At 33.5% G+C, this 16087-nt stretch overlaps 1 protein-coding gene and 1 pseudogene across 1 annotated transcript; one reads left to right on the top strand and one right to left on the bottom strand.

The window, feature by feature from the left end:
- Positions 1–487: 487 nt before the first annotated feature.
- On the bottom strand, positions 488–4133 carry LOC107429440 (caffeoylshikimate esterase). Its single transcript, XM_016040124.4, has 8 exons — positions 3675–4133; positions 3471–3500; positions 3022–3151; positions 2731–2877; positions 2483–2613; positions 1271–1408; positions 1035–1133; positions 488–936 (listed from the first exon to the last, which is right to left on the bottom strand). Exons 1-8 carry the CDS (start codon positions 3984–3986, stop codon positions 718–720), a joined length of 1206 nt encoding a protein of 401 aa, XP_015895610.1. The 5' UTR covers positions 3987–4133; the 3' UTR covers positions 488–717.
- A 663-nt stretch (positions 4134–4796) lies between these two features.
- Positions 4797–8208, top strand: LOC107429449 (pentatricopeptide repeat-containing protein At3g29230-like; annotated as a pseudogene).
- Positions 8209–16087: the final 7879 nt, after the last annotated feature.

Genomic DNA, 16087 nt, shown 5'->3' with positions numbered 1-16087 from the left:
TAGGACATAATATCAAAATTCCTAAATTTTCTTTTGTTTGATTGAAAATCTGAACGCTGAGATAATTATTATGAAAGTAGGATGCCAGCAATCTATGTACCAATTGATTTTAGTAAAGGAAAATAAAAACTTCATAACGAAATTGAAAGATTAAAATGAGAAGGAACAAAAAAGAAAAAAGAAAAAAGAAAAAGAAAAAGAAATGAATTTCTTTTTATACTTTGTACAAAAACCGTCGGATATATATATAATATATATTATATATTAGAACTGCTAGACAATAACCATTTACAATTAGTAGGTTTGCATAATCTAAACAATAACCATTTATAATAATTAAATTTGCATAATCTAAGTAATTTAACTGATGTAGATGATACTTATGAACATCATAATCCATCAAATATTCGAGTGTATATGATATGAGTGCATAATTTATAAACTTACATATATTCCTACAGTAGTACTTTGGCCAAAAAATAATAAATAAATAAAAATCCTACTTTAGTACGTCTTATTTTTCTTACTTTAGTACATTTTATTTTTCTGGTACAGAAAACAAATTGTCAAGCAAAATTCTGACAGTATAATAATGCTCACATATGTAATAATAATAAAAACAATATTATTATTACAAAGACAAATAATGGAACTATTCAATATTCCTAGAGTATGATACTCCTAATTCACATTAAAAATGGACTTCAAAAAATAATTTTATGCAAGGGAAGTCCTTGAATCTAGCCAGCTGATAATATCATTAAGGACTGTAAAAATTCTGTCATCAGGTTCTCCTTCAAGAATGCAGTGATAACCTTCTTCATAGAGTTTTAGTGTTTTATCTTGGCTTGAAGCTTTCTCATATAAAAATTGACTCACTAGAGGATCTGTCACTTTATCTGCAGCTCCATGAAGAATTAGCAATGGAACTGAAACCTGCACTGCCTCTCAACCAGTTATTCATGCAAGATATATAAACACTGAAACATGCATATCTCTAAGACAGTTTCAGATGAAAAGGAGACAAAACTGACCTTCTCAACCTGCCTTTCAATATCGCTTGTTGCCTTAAGAAGCTCAACCGCTGTTTTCAACCGCGTTTGGTCATCATAAGAAATCACATTATATACAGCCTAAAGAGAATGAATCAAAGCATTAGACTGAAACTGTATAACTGAATACTATTACTTTTGACATCTGGTAAGAGAACTTAAATCTGGGCATGTTTTTATCACTATGAAAAATTCTTTCCTGAAGAAAGGAATCGAACCATTTTCCTTTTCTTCAATTCTCTAAAAGCCAATTCAGCCAGGTCTTTCTGCGGGAAAAGCTTTGCTTTTGGCATTACTCTTGACATGAGGGTTAATACCTTCAGAACTGGTGCTGGGGGTTTCACATCCTCTGCAATCTTGCAGCAACAAAAGGTCAGCAAATTTTTCCCAAGGGGAATGAAAAAGTAGTCACCAGGATACAATATTAGGTGAGGAATTGTTCACATCTAACACCTAATTTAACATGGAAATCAAAGTTCATTTACTGGACGTCTGGAAGACACATTACTCATATTATTTACCATAAAATCAGAAAAATGAAACAGAATGCTCAGTAGTTGTTCTAATAAATTAAAGTTATAGAAGGTCTTTATATCTTCATCTTGTTGAACTACTAATAGCATCATGAAGGAAGAAATCACTGATTTTCATCCTTTGCATGGCTTAATTTGAGGCTGTAAAAAGTAATCAAAAAAGAGAATACATAGGCATATTTCCTTATGTCATTTGTATAGGAAATCAAATTGAGCGACTTTAGCCTCCTTCAGTGTTAGAGTGGATATTGGGTTTTATGTTTTACAGTCTATACCTTTAGAAAGCAGGGACACTAATAACAGCATTATTGTGCAAAATACTAAGACCATTTGACAATGCCCCTGTAAGTGAATCAAAGTGCTATTCAGTCTTCTCAGAACAATTTGTGCTTTCTTCTTGAAACACTGAATCGCGTTCATCTTTATAAATATAGTAGAAATAATTCTGACCTATCAGGAGTAAACTACAAAACTTCATTGACTGAAAGATGTCTAACGGAGAGTGTGAAATAAAAACAATCTAAGAAACAATAAAATACATCAACTTTTCTTTTAAGACCATCTATCCAATGGCCGAACCTTAATAGCATCAAACCGAGGAAATTAACCAAACACTAAATAAATTCAACAGGAAGAGTCAACGGGGCTACATGAATTGTCAGCTACTCACAAGGCCCTCTAATTGTGGGATGAGGCCTAGAGGCAGTTCATTATCAATTGGACAGCTCTCAAGCTACCAACTTTGTATTGCTTCACATAGGAAGACTTCCTTAAGAGGGCTCCAACTACATGGTCGATGTATGAGATAATGAATTCAAAAATCATGTTGAGAAGTAACTCCAGTGGAATTCACAGAATTATGAACAATTTATGTAGAAAGAACAAAGAGTGGCATACTTTACACATAGGAGCCACAAGAATCACTCCATCCCAGTCGAGTGGGTCCTTTAGATGAACTTTTAGAGTAACAGCTCCCCCCATGGACTGCCCCAGTATAAAGTGGGGCAATCCTTTCACTTCAGGCCTACCTGCATTCGGAACCTACCATCAAGATCTACTTTTGAGGCAAGGTTTCAATAAAAAAGAACTGCTAAAAGGCCAGTGACAGTAATATTGACAAAAGGTCAGTACATATAATGTCACACCTTTAATCTTCTTGTATTGTTCTATGACAATGTCGACCAATTCGTCAAAGCTTGGGATGTAACCGTGCAATCCCTCAGAAAGACCAAAACCTGGATAATCAAAAGCATAAACAGCATAGCCAGCAGCAGCAATTCGCTTGGCAATACCTGAAAAATCCAAACTTGCCACATATCATCCATAAACCTTATAACTGTTTCACATATAAGAGTAAACAAAAAAAGCATATTATAGAGAGGAAAAAAAAAAAAAAGTTATTCATAGACTACTTAAAAAAGAAAATAATTACCAACCTTCAAAGAAGAAGGTGCAAGTATCACCATATCCATGGCAAAAACACAAAGCACCTTTAATTGGAAGATCTTGTTCTGGTATCCAGCTTTTACAGAATAGTTCCAATCCCCTTGAATTCCTTTCATACCACTACGAGTCCAGGAAAGAATCAATAGTACAAAAAATTAAAAGAAACAAATTGCTGACAAGCTTGAGACTCTATTTGATTCAGAAGAAAATGAGTAGCAGAACATAAATAAGTAAACCAGATTCCATGTCTCAGGAAGATTGAGAGGGGTTTTATTTTTCAATGCTCATTTCCTTACTAATCAGGAATAAATTATAAGACTTGATTAATCAGTTTTTCTCAAATAATATATTTTCTCAGCAAACAAACAGAGCATGAGCAGAAACGGTTTCATTTTAGTGAAAATACTAGTCGAGATGTAGAAAAAGCAAAAATGCTTACCTCCTCTGTTTTGATCCCAGTAGGAGCAAACTGCCCAGTACCCACCAATCCATTGTAATGAAAAAAAGAAAAAGAAATCAAAATATTAATAATACTATCATATAAACAGCCAAAAAAAAAAAAAATGCACATAACCCAGTAAAGATGAACTATGATGAATTTGAAAACGAAGATCATGAGCAACAAAAAAACCACAAAACCAACCTTGAACAAGCAATGATCAAGCTTTTGCTGCACCTCAACGAAAGCAGATCGAACCCTTCTGCGAGCAGGGGCAAAATCAAGGTTCTGGGAAGCTATCAAATTGAGCTCCTCGCTCACACCATCAATGCGTTTCTTTCTCTTCGCTGTTACAACAAAGCGGTTGGTTCTTCTGGGGGGTGAAAATGTGAGTTTGGGGGTGATTATGGGTTGGGAAATAGTGGAAGTTTGATGGTCGGTGAAGTACTTAATCGGAGATTGGGATATAAGAGAAAAAGCCGGTGGTGAAAATCTGAGAGGCAGAGAAAGTTCCATGGCCCTGTGGAACTTGTAGTGGGAAACAGCAAAGCAGAGAAGGCGGGTCAAAAGCTTTCGATCACAACCCCCTTCGGCCTTCACCACCAACCACCACCCCACCAGAAACAGCTGGTCCCCTCCACTGCTCACTTTGATTTAAACATCCAATTTTGCACGAACCATTTCTCTTCAACCATGCACGTGGCCCACGTGCTTTATGATTGTGAATGTGATAAAAACTGTACAATTAACTACACTCCAAAATTTCCAATTCAAAATGTTAATAACCAAAAAATAAAAAAAAAAATAAAAAAGGGAATATGGATGTCATTTTGAGCTGGAAAAAATTGTCCTTTTTTTTTTTTTTTTTTTCTTCCCCCCCCTTTAAATCCATTTGGACTAGATTTCATTAAATATATAATGTTTTGGAAGCCAGTTCGTCTCGACCCAAAAAAGTAATTATATGCTAGCATTTTTATTTAAAAAATACTATTGCTTATATGGCCATTATCGATATTATTGGAAAATATATACTATTTGACAATTCAAGTTAAGTTGTTGTTAAAATTTTTGAAATTAAATTTTTAAAATAAAAATCAATACATAATTAAATATAAATAATTAATAATTATAAGAATTAACTGTTAATTAATATTTTAAATTTTCAAAATTATACAAATCGAATTTTAAAATTTAAAATTGCTTACATTTGAATATTAACAATTGCAAACTTTAAAATTAGATCAGTATACTTTTAAAACTTTAAAATATTAATTTAACCCTGATGATAATTAGATGATAGGAAAAATGGGTCGGGTCCGGGTTCGTGGTGGGTAGGGAGCAACGGAACCGGGGGGCTGGGAAAACCGGCCCCACTAGTCGGCTTTGTCATTCTCTCATGCTCTCGGTTCTCTCTGTATGTAATCTTTGCTCTCTAAGTGTCTCAGCCTCTGTAGCAAAGCAACCAAGCCGTACGTATACTTCTTCTTGTTGTGAAGGTCATTGCCCACTCAGCAAGCTCTACTGAAAAGGTGATGAGTTGTTGAGATTTTCTTTTGCTTTCCATATTTTCTGTGCGAGTTTAGCTTCTGATAAACAATGAAATACCACCACCACCCTCTACTTCAAAAATGTTGCTCGTAGTTTTTGAGGTTTCGAATTTTTCTCTTTTGCGTATCTTCCTATTTTACTCTTTCTTTTTGTTCTGTTCGTTTCCACTGTGACTTTTCGCTATTTTGATTAGAAAAACAAAATGGGTTTAAAGAATTTTTCTCTTAAGTTTTAAAGTGAAGCATAGTTGAGCGAAATTCAGATTTTGGGCTTTTTAGATTGCATGTATTGCTTTGGATGAATCTAATTTGATTTTGGAGGAACCTTGTTTGAATCTGTTTGTTATAATAAAATTTTGTTAAATACAAAAATTGCCAAGAGTAATCTGTTTTGCCTTTTCTTTTTATGTATCAGTGGCAAGGACTGGATTGAAGCCAAATTTAGGTCTAGAATTGTGGTAGGTGAGAATAGAGCGATGTGACAAATTTTTGCACAAATCGCAGTCCTGTGTCTAATCGTTGCCATTACTTAGCTCCTACATTGTGGGAAAAATAGCCAAGATTTGCAAGATTGTAGCCCAAGAGCCACCTCAAACACTACTTGAGGTGAAATTTATCTCACTTTTGCAGTCATGTAAAACTGCAACCTACCTTTACCAAATCCAAGCCTAGATACTTACTCATGGCTTGGAATGTAATGCCTACATCACCCCGAAAATAATTACAGTGTATGCTGAACTAAAACGGATGTCTTATGCCCTCAGGTTGTTCGATCAAACTATAAAGAAACTATAGTTTTATTTAGTAGAATGAAGAGCTTGGACATTGTTCCCAATTGCTTCACTTTTCCTATTGTGATAAAATCATGTGGGAAAATTGATGCATTAATAGAGGGTGAAGAAGTACATTGTGCGCTGATAAAGGATGGGTTTAGAGCAAACCCATTTGAGGGTACTACGTTGATTGAAATGTATTCATGTCGGAGAATTATTAGAGCTGCTCATAAGATGTTTGGTGAGATGCTTGAAAGAAACGTGGTTGCTTGGACTTCAATGATAAATGGTTATATTTTGTGTCATGACATGGTTTCTGCAGAGCGTCTCTTTGATTTGGCTCCTCAGAGGGATATAGTGTGATATAGTGTTGTATTTCAGATTATATTGAATTGGGAAATAGGGTGGTGGCACAAAAGCTTTTCAACAAGATGCCTAAACAGGAGTTGATGTCTTGGAACACTATGTTGAGTGGTTATTCAAGCAATGGGACTGTTGATCCATGTGAAAGGTTGTTCAAAGAAATGCCTGAGAGGAATGTTTTCTCCTGGAAAGGATTAATTTGAGGGTATGCACGTAATGGGCGTTTCTTTGATGTTCTGGCATCCTTTAAACGGATGCTAACTGAAGGTGATGTGCTTCCCAATGATGCCATACTAGTTACTGCTTTATCTGCATGTGCAAGATAAGGTGCTCTTTATTTAGGTAAGTGGGTACATATATATGCAGAGAGTATCGGATACAAGAGCAATGTTTATGTTGGTAATGCTTTGATATACATGTATGCAAAATGTGGGCTTTTAGAGACTGCAATTGGTGTGTTCAAGAGCATGGATAGGAAAGATCTAATTACCTGGAACTCTAGGATTTGTAGCTTGGCAATGCATGGACGAGGAGCTGATGCCTTGAATTTGTTTTGTCAAATGAAGAATGCTGGAGAGAAACCGGATGGGATCACCTTCGTTGGCATTTTCTGTTCATGCACACATCTTGGGTTAGTTGAAGATGGTTTCTCATATTTCCAATCAATGCTTGATGACTATTTTATTGTGCCTCAAATTGAGCATTATTGCTGTATGGTTGATTTGCTATCTCAGGCTGGGCTTTTAGACGAGGCTGTTAACTTTGTTAGGAACATGCCCTTGAAAGCAGATGCTGTTATTTGGGCTGCCTTACTGGGTGCTTGTAGGACTTGCAAGAACATTGAATTGGCTGAACATGCGCTTGAAAGGCTCATTGAACTTGAACCGAAGAACCCTGCAAATTATGTCATGCTCTCAAATATAAATGGGGAAGATGGAAAGATGTGGCAAAATTAAAAGTTGCAATGGGAGATACCAGGTTTAAGAAATTGTCAGGATGCAGCTTAATTGAAGTAAATGATGATGTAGTTGAGTTTTATTCCTTAGATGAGAGGCATCCAAGGAGAGAGGAAATATATTGAGCATTGACGGGTCTAGCAGAAATCATAAGATCGTCTGGATATTTTCCTGATATTTTGGAGCTTGGACTGGGAGCTTAGAATAAGCGTGAGCAAGGACATTTGTGTCTTCGTGCAACTATAGAAATCAATAGAATCCAAAACCTGATCAATATAGAGATTGGTAAGCAGCACTTAACAGTGTTGATCCTTGGACATATTTTGGTTGATGTTAATTAACGCAGTTTATAGTTGTCATTTTGAACATTTTCTTACGTTCAATCTATGCAGTTCATATGTCTTTTAGAGGATTAATTATGTTGTTTGCGGAACATTAGTATTAGAACATAATTGATAGATCTAATTTACCAAAAAAAAAAAAAAAAAAAAAAGATAGATCTAATTGAATATATTTTTGGGTAAAACTAAGTAATAGAAAAATGTTAGTTCATGTAGAAGAGAAGCTTGGTCAACCATCCAGGGAACAACTATTGCTTGTTGAGGTTTCAATTTTTTTGACCGAAGACTTTTTTGCTTAACAGGTGCCATTGAACCACTGTTCTGGAACAGAGGACGACAGATAGCAACTGGAGAAGTTTGATGATTGGTTTTCCTACACTCTTCCTAAAGAAAATCATATAGAAAGATTGGTTTTCCTATACGCTTCCTAAAGAAAGTCATATAGAAAGATTGGTTTTCCTACACACTTTCAAAGAAAGTCATATTCATATAGAAAGATTGGCTTTCCTACACAGTGCCCAAAGAAAGTCATATAAAAAGATTTTTAAGGCCTAAAATATGTAAATGAATAGCTTATGGGGTTTGTTCATCAGTAATGTACTGGTCTCTGCATTCTTTTCTTTACACTGGATATGAAACTCCTCCACACGATGGTAGGTAAGTTTAGAATACTTTGTGTAAATTTTCCTTTTCGCGACCCAGTTGTTACTCATTTTCTATATATTTAAATTAAATTCAGTGAAGTCGTTGCCTTGAATGTTGACTTACCTCTAAAGCAAGCATTTCATACATTGCTATAGGTATCTTTTTACTGTTCGTATGCGATGTACTTTTCTAGTGTTTCTAGAAATGTAAAAGTAAAAAATAAATATAAAAAAAAAAGGTATTTTGAGGTTTACAATAAAATAGGGGTGTACATTTGTAAGACGTCAGTGTATATTGAAACACCCTGTCGGAAAAAAACCCAAAAAAAGTCCATAGTCCAAAGCGTCCAAACTACTTGGCCCAGTCAAAAGGATCCACACTCTCATTTCATGGAGTTTCGTTGGCTTTAAAAGCCCAAAATTCATGGGCTCTGTCTCGTAAATAATAATATACAAGTCGAAAAGTGAACTCATGAAGCTGATGAGCTTTCAAGTGGGCACGGCACGTGCATGTAATGCATCGTATGTGGATAGAAACCTATAAGAATGTGTGACATGAACATTATAAGAACTAGTGAAAACAAATCTATATCAAATTTGCATACCTGGGTTTCGATTTAGTTAACTTTCTGTTTGACCTTTGGGTATATTATTTTTCAAAAGTAGACTTAAAATTTTTTTTTTTTAAAATTATTGAATTTGGATTTTCATAGAATTATTTATGATTTTTGAAACTTGATTAACAATCAGAAAAATATTGTTTTTATTTGAATAACCTAAGTTGAATGATCTCTTTGATATGTATATATGTACATTTATTTTTGATCTGAAATTTTTACTACATAATATAGACATGCTAAAAAAAAAAACTTATATTCAATTTTTGACAAATTTTACAATATCTAGGTGAATTTGTTGAAAAATTTATCATGGGTTAGAAACCCGAATTTTTTATTATTTTTGTTAGGTCAATTAAACTTCTAAATTCTTGAAATGCTGTATGTTAGTTCTATGATATTTTTATTAGTTTGCGATAAATTATCAGGTCTAAGTGTTACACCCCAAGTTTATATACTCAAAATGTGATAAAAATAATACTTATAACACTTAATAAAACTTATAAAGCTTAATAAAATCCTAAATTAAGATCAGGAGCCTTTAATATTAACCCTAATAGTTTTTAGGGCTAGAAGAAGAAAAAGAAAAGAAGAAGAAGACTTACCCGATATCCTAACGGCACAAAATTAAAAACAACGTAAAAGTAAAATGTATTTTTCCTTCCTTTTTATAAAACTAAAAATAGAGTAAATATCCCCTTTTTTTTCACTTTCCTAATAAAATTGAAATGTACTTATAACCAAACCTATTAGGATAAAAACTCTATTTTTTTTTCTTTTAAAATAAAGTTATAAAACCTTTTTTTTTAAAAAAATATATATATATATATATTACCCGTATGTTACAAATCCCCCCCTCTTAAAAGAATTTCATCCTCGAAATTGATTTACCTTAACTATCGAATAGATGGGGATACTTCTCGCGAATCTCATCTTCACGTTTCCAAGTGGCTTCTTCTACTGAATGATTTCTTCACAGAACTTTTACCAAAGGAATCTTCTTAGTACGTAATTCTTTTTCCTTTTGATCTACGATTCGGAGTTGTAATTCTTCATATGTAAGATCCATATTGATTTGAAGAGGCTTAAAACTCACCACATGTGAAGGATCATGAATGTACTTACGGAGCATGGATACATGGAACACATTATGCACTCCAAATAATGCAAGTGGTAAAGCAAGCCTATAAGCTAAATCACCAACTCTATCCAGAATCTCAAAAGGTCCAACAAATCTCAGACTTAGCTTGCCCTTTTTCCCGAATCACATCACCCCTTTCATAGGAGCAACATTAAGAATCACCATATCTCCTATAGAAAACTCAAAATCTTTCTTTCAATTGTCTGCATAACTCTTATATCGACTCTGAGCTGCCTTCATTCTCTCCTTTATCTTAACGATGACTTCACTAGTATTTGAAAAATCTCTGGCTCTAAAATCTTTCCTTCTCCAACATCATCCCAATGCACCGAGGACCTACACTTACGTCCATAAAGTGCCTCATATGGAGCCATTTTGATGCTCGTGTGATAACTGTTATGATATGCAAACTCTACCAAAGGTAGATGCTTATTCCAACTACCAGTAAAATCCATCACACATGCTCGAAGCATGTCTTCCAAAGTTTGAATGGTCTTCTCTGACTGTCCATCCGTCTGGGGATGAAATGCAATACTAAAATTAAGCTTCGTACCCATAGCTTTATGTAGACTTCTCCAGAAATTCGAGGTAAACCTCAAATCATGATCAGAAACAATCGATAAAGGAACTCCATGCAACCTCACGATCTCATTAATATCCAACTGAGCATACTGATCTATAGTGTGAATATGGTACGTATAGGCAGAAAATGCGCAGATTTGGTCAACCAATCCACAATGACCCATATAACATTATATAGCCCTTTAGTGTCTTCGGTAATCCAACAACAAAATCCATTGAAATCTGCTCCCACTTCCATTTAGGTACCATTAAAGGTTTTAACAAACCAGATGGTCTCTGATGCTCAGCCTTAACCTGCTGACAAACTAAACATTGCTTGACATGGTGAGCAATTTCTCTTATCATATTCACCCACCAAAAAGTCATCCGTAAATCATGATACATTTTCATACTACCTGGATGAACTGAATATGGAGAATTATGGGCTTCACTAAGGATTTCATGCTTCAAATCTTGATCATTAGGCACACACAATCTGTCTCCAAAACGTAGTGCTCCATCAATTGATACTCTAAACTCAGGCACTTTTTCAAGTCTTATTTCATCTTTAATCTTAAGAAAAAGAGAGTCATCAAATTGTTTCCCTTTTATCCTTTCAATTAAAGTTGGTTTTACAGATAAAGCAGCTACAAATGCATGATCTCCATTCTTCACAACCACAATTACTAGATCCTCCATATCCTTTAAAATCTGCTTTTGTGTAGTTAACAAAACTGCAGTAAAACCAACAGACTTCCTACTCAAAGCATCAACCACCACATTAGCCTTACTAGGGTGATAATTAATCACACAATCGTAGTCCTTCACCAACTCCATCTAACACCTTTGTCTTATATTCAACTCCTTCTGAGTGAAGAAATACTTAAGACTTTTATGATCTGTATAAATTTTACACTTTTCACCATACAAATAATGCCTCCAAATTTTAAGAGCAAAAACTACCGCTGTTAATTCCAAATCATAGGTAGGGTAATTTTTCTCATAATCCTTCAATGGTCTTGAAGCATAAGCAATGAATTTCCCATTCTGCATCAACACACATTCTAGACCCTTATGAGAAGCATCACTATATATCACAAATTCACCAGAACTTGTTGGAATGGTCAAAACTGGAGCAGTGACTAAACATTGTTTGAGCTTTTCGAAACGCTTTTCACACTCATCCGTCCACTGATACTTAGCATTCTTCCTTGTCAACTGAGTCAACAGTGAAGCGAGCTTAGAAAATTCTTGCACAAAATGATGGTAGTAACCAGCCAATCCTAGAAAACTCCTTACTTCACTTACTAAAGTCGGTCTAGGCCAATTCATCACCGCTTCTACTTTATTAGGATCAACAGAAATTCCTTCTTTGGACACCACATGGCCAAGAAATGAAATTCGATCCAACCAAAATTCATATTTCTTGAATTTTACATACAATTGGTTGGTTCTTAACACCTCTAACACCTTCCTTAAATGATCTTCATGTTCCTCATGAGTCCTTGAATAAACTATTATGTCGTCAATAAACACAATAATGAATTTATCCAAGTAGTCTTTAAAAACTCGATTCATTAGATCCATAAAAGCTGCAGGAGCATTAGTCAACTCAAATGGCATAACCAAAAACTCATAGTGACCATATCTCATTCAAAGGCTGACTTTGGAATGTCTTCCTTTTTTATACGTAATTGATGATACCCAGATCGCAAGTCAATCTTCTAGAGTACACAAGCTCCCTGTAGTTGGTTAAACAAGTCTTCAATTCTTGGCTATGGATACTTATTCTTTATAGTTACCTTATTGAGCTCCCGATAATCAATGCACAACCTTATAGTCCCATCCTTCTTCTTAACGAATAACATTGGCGCTCCCCAAGGCGAAACACTTGGTCTAATGAACCCTTTGTCCAATAAATCCTCCAATTACTCCTTCAATTCCTTAAGCTCTAAAGGTGCCATTCGATAAGGTGCTTTAGATATTGGTCTTGTATTTGGTGCTAGATCGATCTTAACCTCTCGCTCAGGCAGAATTCTAGGCAATTCATCTTGAAAACATCAGCGAACTCATTGACAATTTGTACATCATATATTGTCAAGTCCTCCTTTGAAGTATCCACAACACTAGCCAAAAAACCTCCATAACCTTTTCTCAAACATCTTCGTGCTTATTACTCGAGGGAAAGGATATAGTTTAACACCTACAAATTTAAACTCATCTTCCCTTTCAGGTTGAAACACTACCTTTTTCTCAAAGCATTTCACACTGGCATGATAAACTGCTGGCCAATCTATGCCTAGAATACATCAAAGTCTTGCATATCTAAGATTATCAAATCCATAACTAGATCTCTACCATCAATACTAACAATGCAAGATTTCAAAACTTGACTAGCACACATTATCTCCTCAGAAGGGATAGCTATACACATCTTACAATCCAAATTCATAGGTTTCAAGTCACAAGATACAAAACAATGTTTCAAGTCATAGTCCATCAATATAAAAGTTGAGTGTCAAATTTCTAAAGCTTATACAACAAATAAATAGTCCTATGGATTTGGCATTAAACTTATTGTCTCTAAAGCTCTATCTAATTGTCTACAAGACCTTATATAAAGCTTAGTTCTGATACCAAAATTGTAACAGTCTAGACCACCCGCATGCGATATTGTCCTCCTTGGGCCTGGAGAATCCTCTTATAACCCAGCCCTCAAGGTTTTGTCAAAACGCGTCACAAGGAAAAGGTATCCACACCCACTTATGAGGAGTGTTTCGTTCCCCTTTCCAATCTATGTGGGACTTCACAATATTTACTGTAACAGCTCAGACCACCAGCATACGATATTGTCCTCTTTGGGCCTAGGGAATCTTCTTACAACCCAGCCCTCAAGGTTTTGTTAAAACACGTCGCAAGGGAAAGGTATCCACATCCACTTATTAGTAGTGTTTCGTTCTCCTTTTCAACCGATGTTGGACTTCACAATCCTCCCCCCTTATTCGGGTACTGGCTCTGATACCAAAACTGTCACACCCCAAGTTTATATACTCGAAATGTGATAAAAGTCATCCTTATAACACTTAATAAAACCTATAATGCAGAACATAAAAAGTCTCCAAAACATCATTAATAAATAATATCTAAAAAAAAATATCTCCAAAGAAAATGAATAAAAATAAACTCCAACACCCAAAAGGTCTTTCAAGCTTACTGATATAAAAATAAAACAACTAAACACTATTAACCTATGCCAAATCCAGCTACCTTGAAACTATGGTGTACCTGAAACCATAACAATAAATAATGAGTATAAAACTCAGCAAGCTACTGGGTATTTCATAAATATAAAATAAAAAAAATACTTAAAATCATAACAAATAAATATCCGAAAATAATTTTTAACAACATAAACATAATTTTCATATAAACTCTAATTGATAAGTACTTAGTAGGACTTTCCATAACATAATATTACCCGTTGGTAATTCGAAATCTGAATCAAATAGTGTGTGAGGCATGCAACAAGTGGGGAAACATAAATTTTAAAAACAAACACTCACATCCGAAGGTATGAGCCATACCCCCACTGTAATCATCAGTAGGTCCTCCCACATGAAACAATACGTTTAAACGCGAAGGTAAAGAACCATAAATCACTAGGAAATACCCTTACATGATTCATCTCAACACCTGAAAATATATCATAACATATCCATAAATGCCTACTAAATACCAACAACCAGAGCAAAAATACATATATCAATTATCCAACAATTTATTTGTACAATACATATATATTTCATAAAACATAAGCTTGTAGAAAACATAATAAATCAATAACACAAGTACATATTTACTATGGTTTCAATTTTAAAAAGTCCAGTAACTTACCTTGATCAGCAAAGTCCACAAAAGATAAACAACCTATGTATGAACCAACATTCTCTCATAAGTATAAAACAGGACTATCATATACCACAAATATCATACGTATAAATCTCATAATCAAACTCTTAAATTCAAACTAAATGAATAAGAGTTGATACCATAAGATCATCATAGCCTAAGCCCCAAATCTTAAAATCATAAGCTTAGAACAAGATCAAATCACCAAAAGTCGAATAAAAACCTATTAATCCATAAATAGTCTCTCAACAAGAAATTAATTCCTTAATCAAACGGTATCATCTAAGTCTGAAAAGTTATGAGGATACTGTAAACATGCATGAGTAACTGTGATTAAAACAATTTCATAAAATAATAATTAAAAACCATTCAAAACTCATTGAAAACTTAACAAAGAAAATACTGAAACTATTAGATTTTCAGAAACCTTCATTCAATATTCAATTTGTTTCTTTTTCAGGAAATCTTGTATTTATTTGAAAATTTACAGATTAAAACTAGACACAATTATATAATTCTATAAAATTTTAAAAGCCAAACAAAGGTCAAAAACATGGTCAAATTAAATTTAGTAACTAATTGACAGAAACTGTAAATCAGCACTTCATAGGAAAACCCATCTATACAAAGATTCATTAAAAATAAAATACCTTTCCAAAAGCAGTAATATTTTTCATCATTTAACTATAAATAGTAATAATGCCATATAAAAATTATTAGGTCAAATAGAGATTGAAATATATTTTAAATCGAATTTTATTTTTTACTAAGTGGACCAAAAAATAAAATCACCACGGCCAAAATATAATGAATTTGAAAATAAATTATTTTACACTAATATTAGAAATATGGAGAATAAACTAAACAAATTTTTAGGTAAAAATAATTTCATTTGGATCTGTTTTGAAATTTTTACATATGAGTTATACTGCAATCACATAGAAAAACCAGACAGAATGCATAAATTCAAAATTTTATAATAAATTGAAAATAGATCCAAATCATCCCAAATAAATTTCTACTGAATCATAAACATGTATGTTTTCATCTATAAAAATTTTAGTGCCAAAATAAACTTTTAAATAAATTCAAACAGTCACTCTGTACAGATCCCAAATAAATTTTAGATTAAGGTTTAAACAACAATTCTTCAATTCAACCTTAATCAATACTTCTATAATCCCAAAACATCTCAAATAATATCATGTAACATAAAAAGATCAGAAAACAAACCTTGATCACTTGAAAGATTTAGGATCTTCCTTCCTATGCTCCAAAATTTGTTTAGAAATTCCAAAATCTCCAAAAATATTGGATCCCTAACAACCTTAATAGAAAACCAAAACCCTAAATTAAGTCCAGGAGCCCTTAATATTAACCCTAATAGATTTTAGGGCTAGAATAAGAAGAAGAAAAAGAAGAAAAAGACTTACCCGATACCCTAGCAGCGCAAAGTTGAAAACAATGTAAAAGTAAAACGTATTTTTCCTTCCTTTTTATAAAACCAAAAATAGAGTAAATACCTTTTTTTTTTTTTCAATTTCCTAATAAAATTGAAATGTACTTATAACCAAACCTATTAGGATTAAAACTCTAATTTTTTTTCTTTTAAAAATAAAAGTTATAAAACCTTTTTTTTAAATATATATTTATATATATATATATATATATTACCCGTATGTTACACTAAGTCATTTATATTTTAAGAGTAACTGATGCTTAATTATCCCAAGTTATATGTAGAAACATATTTTTTAGGTTTTGT

This window comes from Ziziphus jujuba, chromosome 12, assembly GCF_031755915.1.
Source record: "Ziziphus jujuba cultivar Dongzao chromosome 12, ASM3175591v1".
Classification (NCBI taxonomy): Eukaryota; Viridiplantae; Streptophyta; class Magnoliopsida; order Rosales; family Rhamnaceae; genus Ziziphus; species Ziziphus jujuba.
The sequence above is the reverse complement of the archived record's forward strand: the minus strand, read 5'-3'. Positions and strand labels throughout refer to the sequence as shown.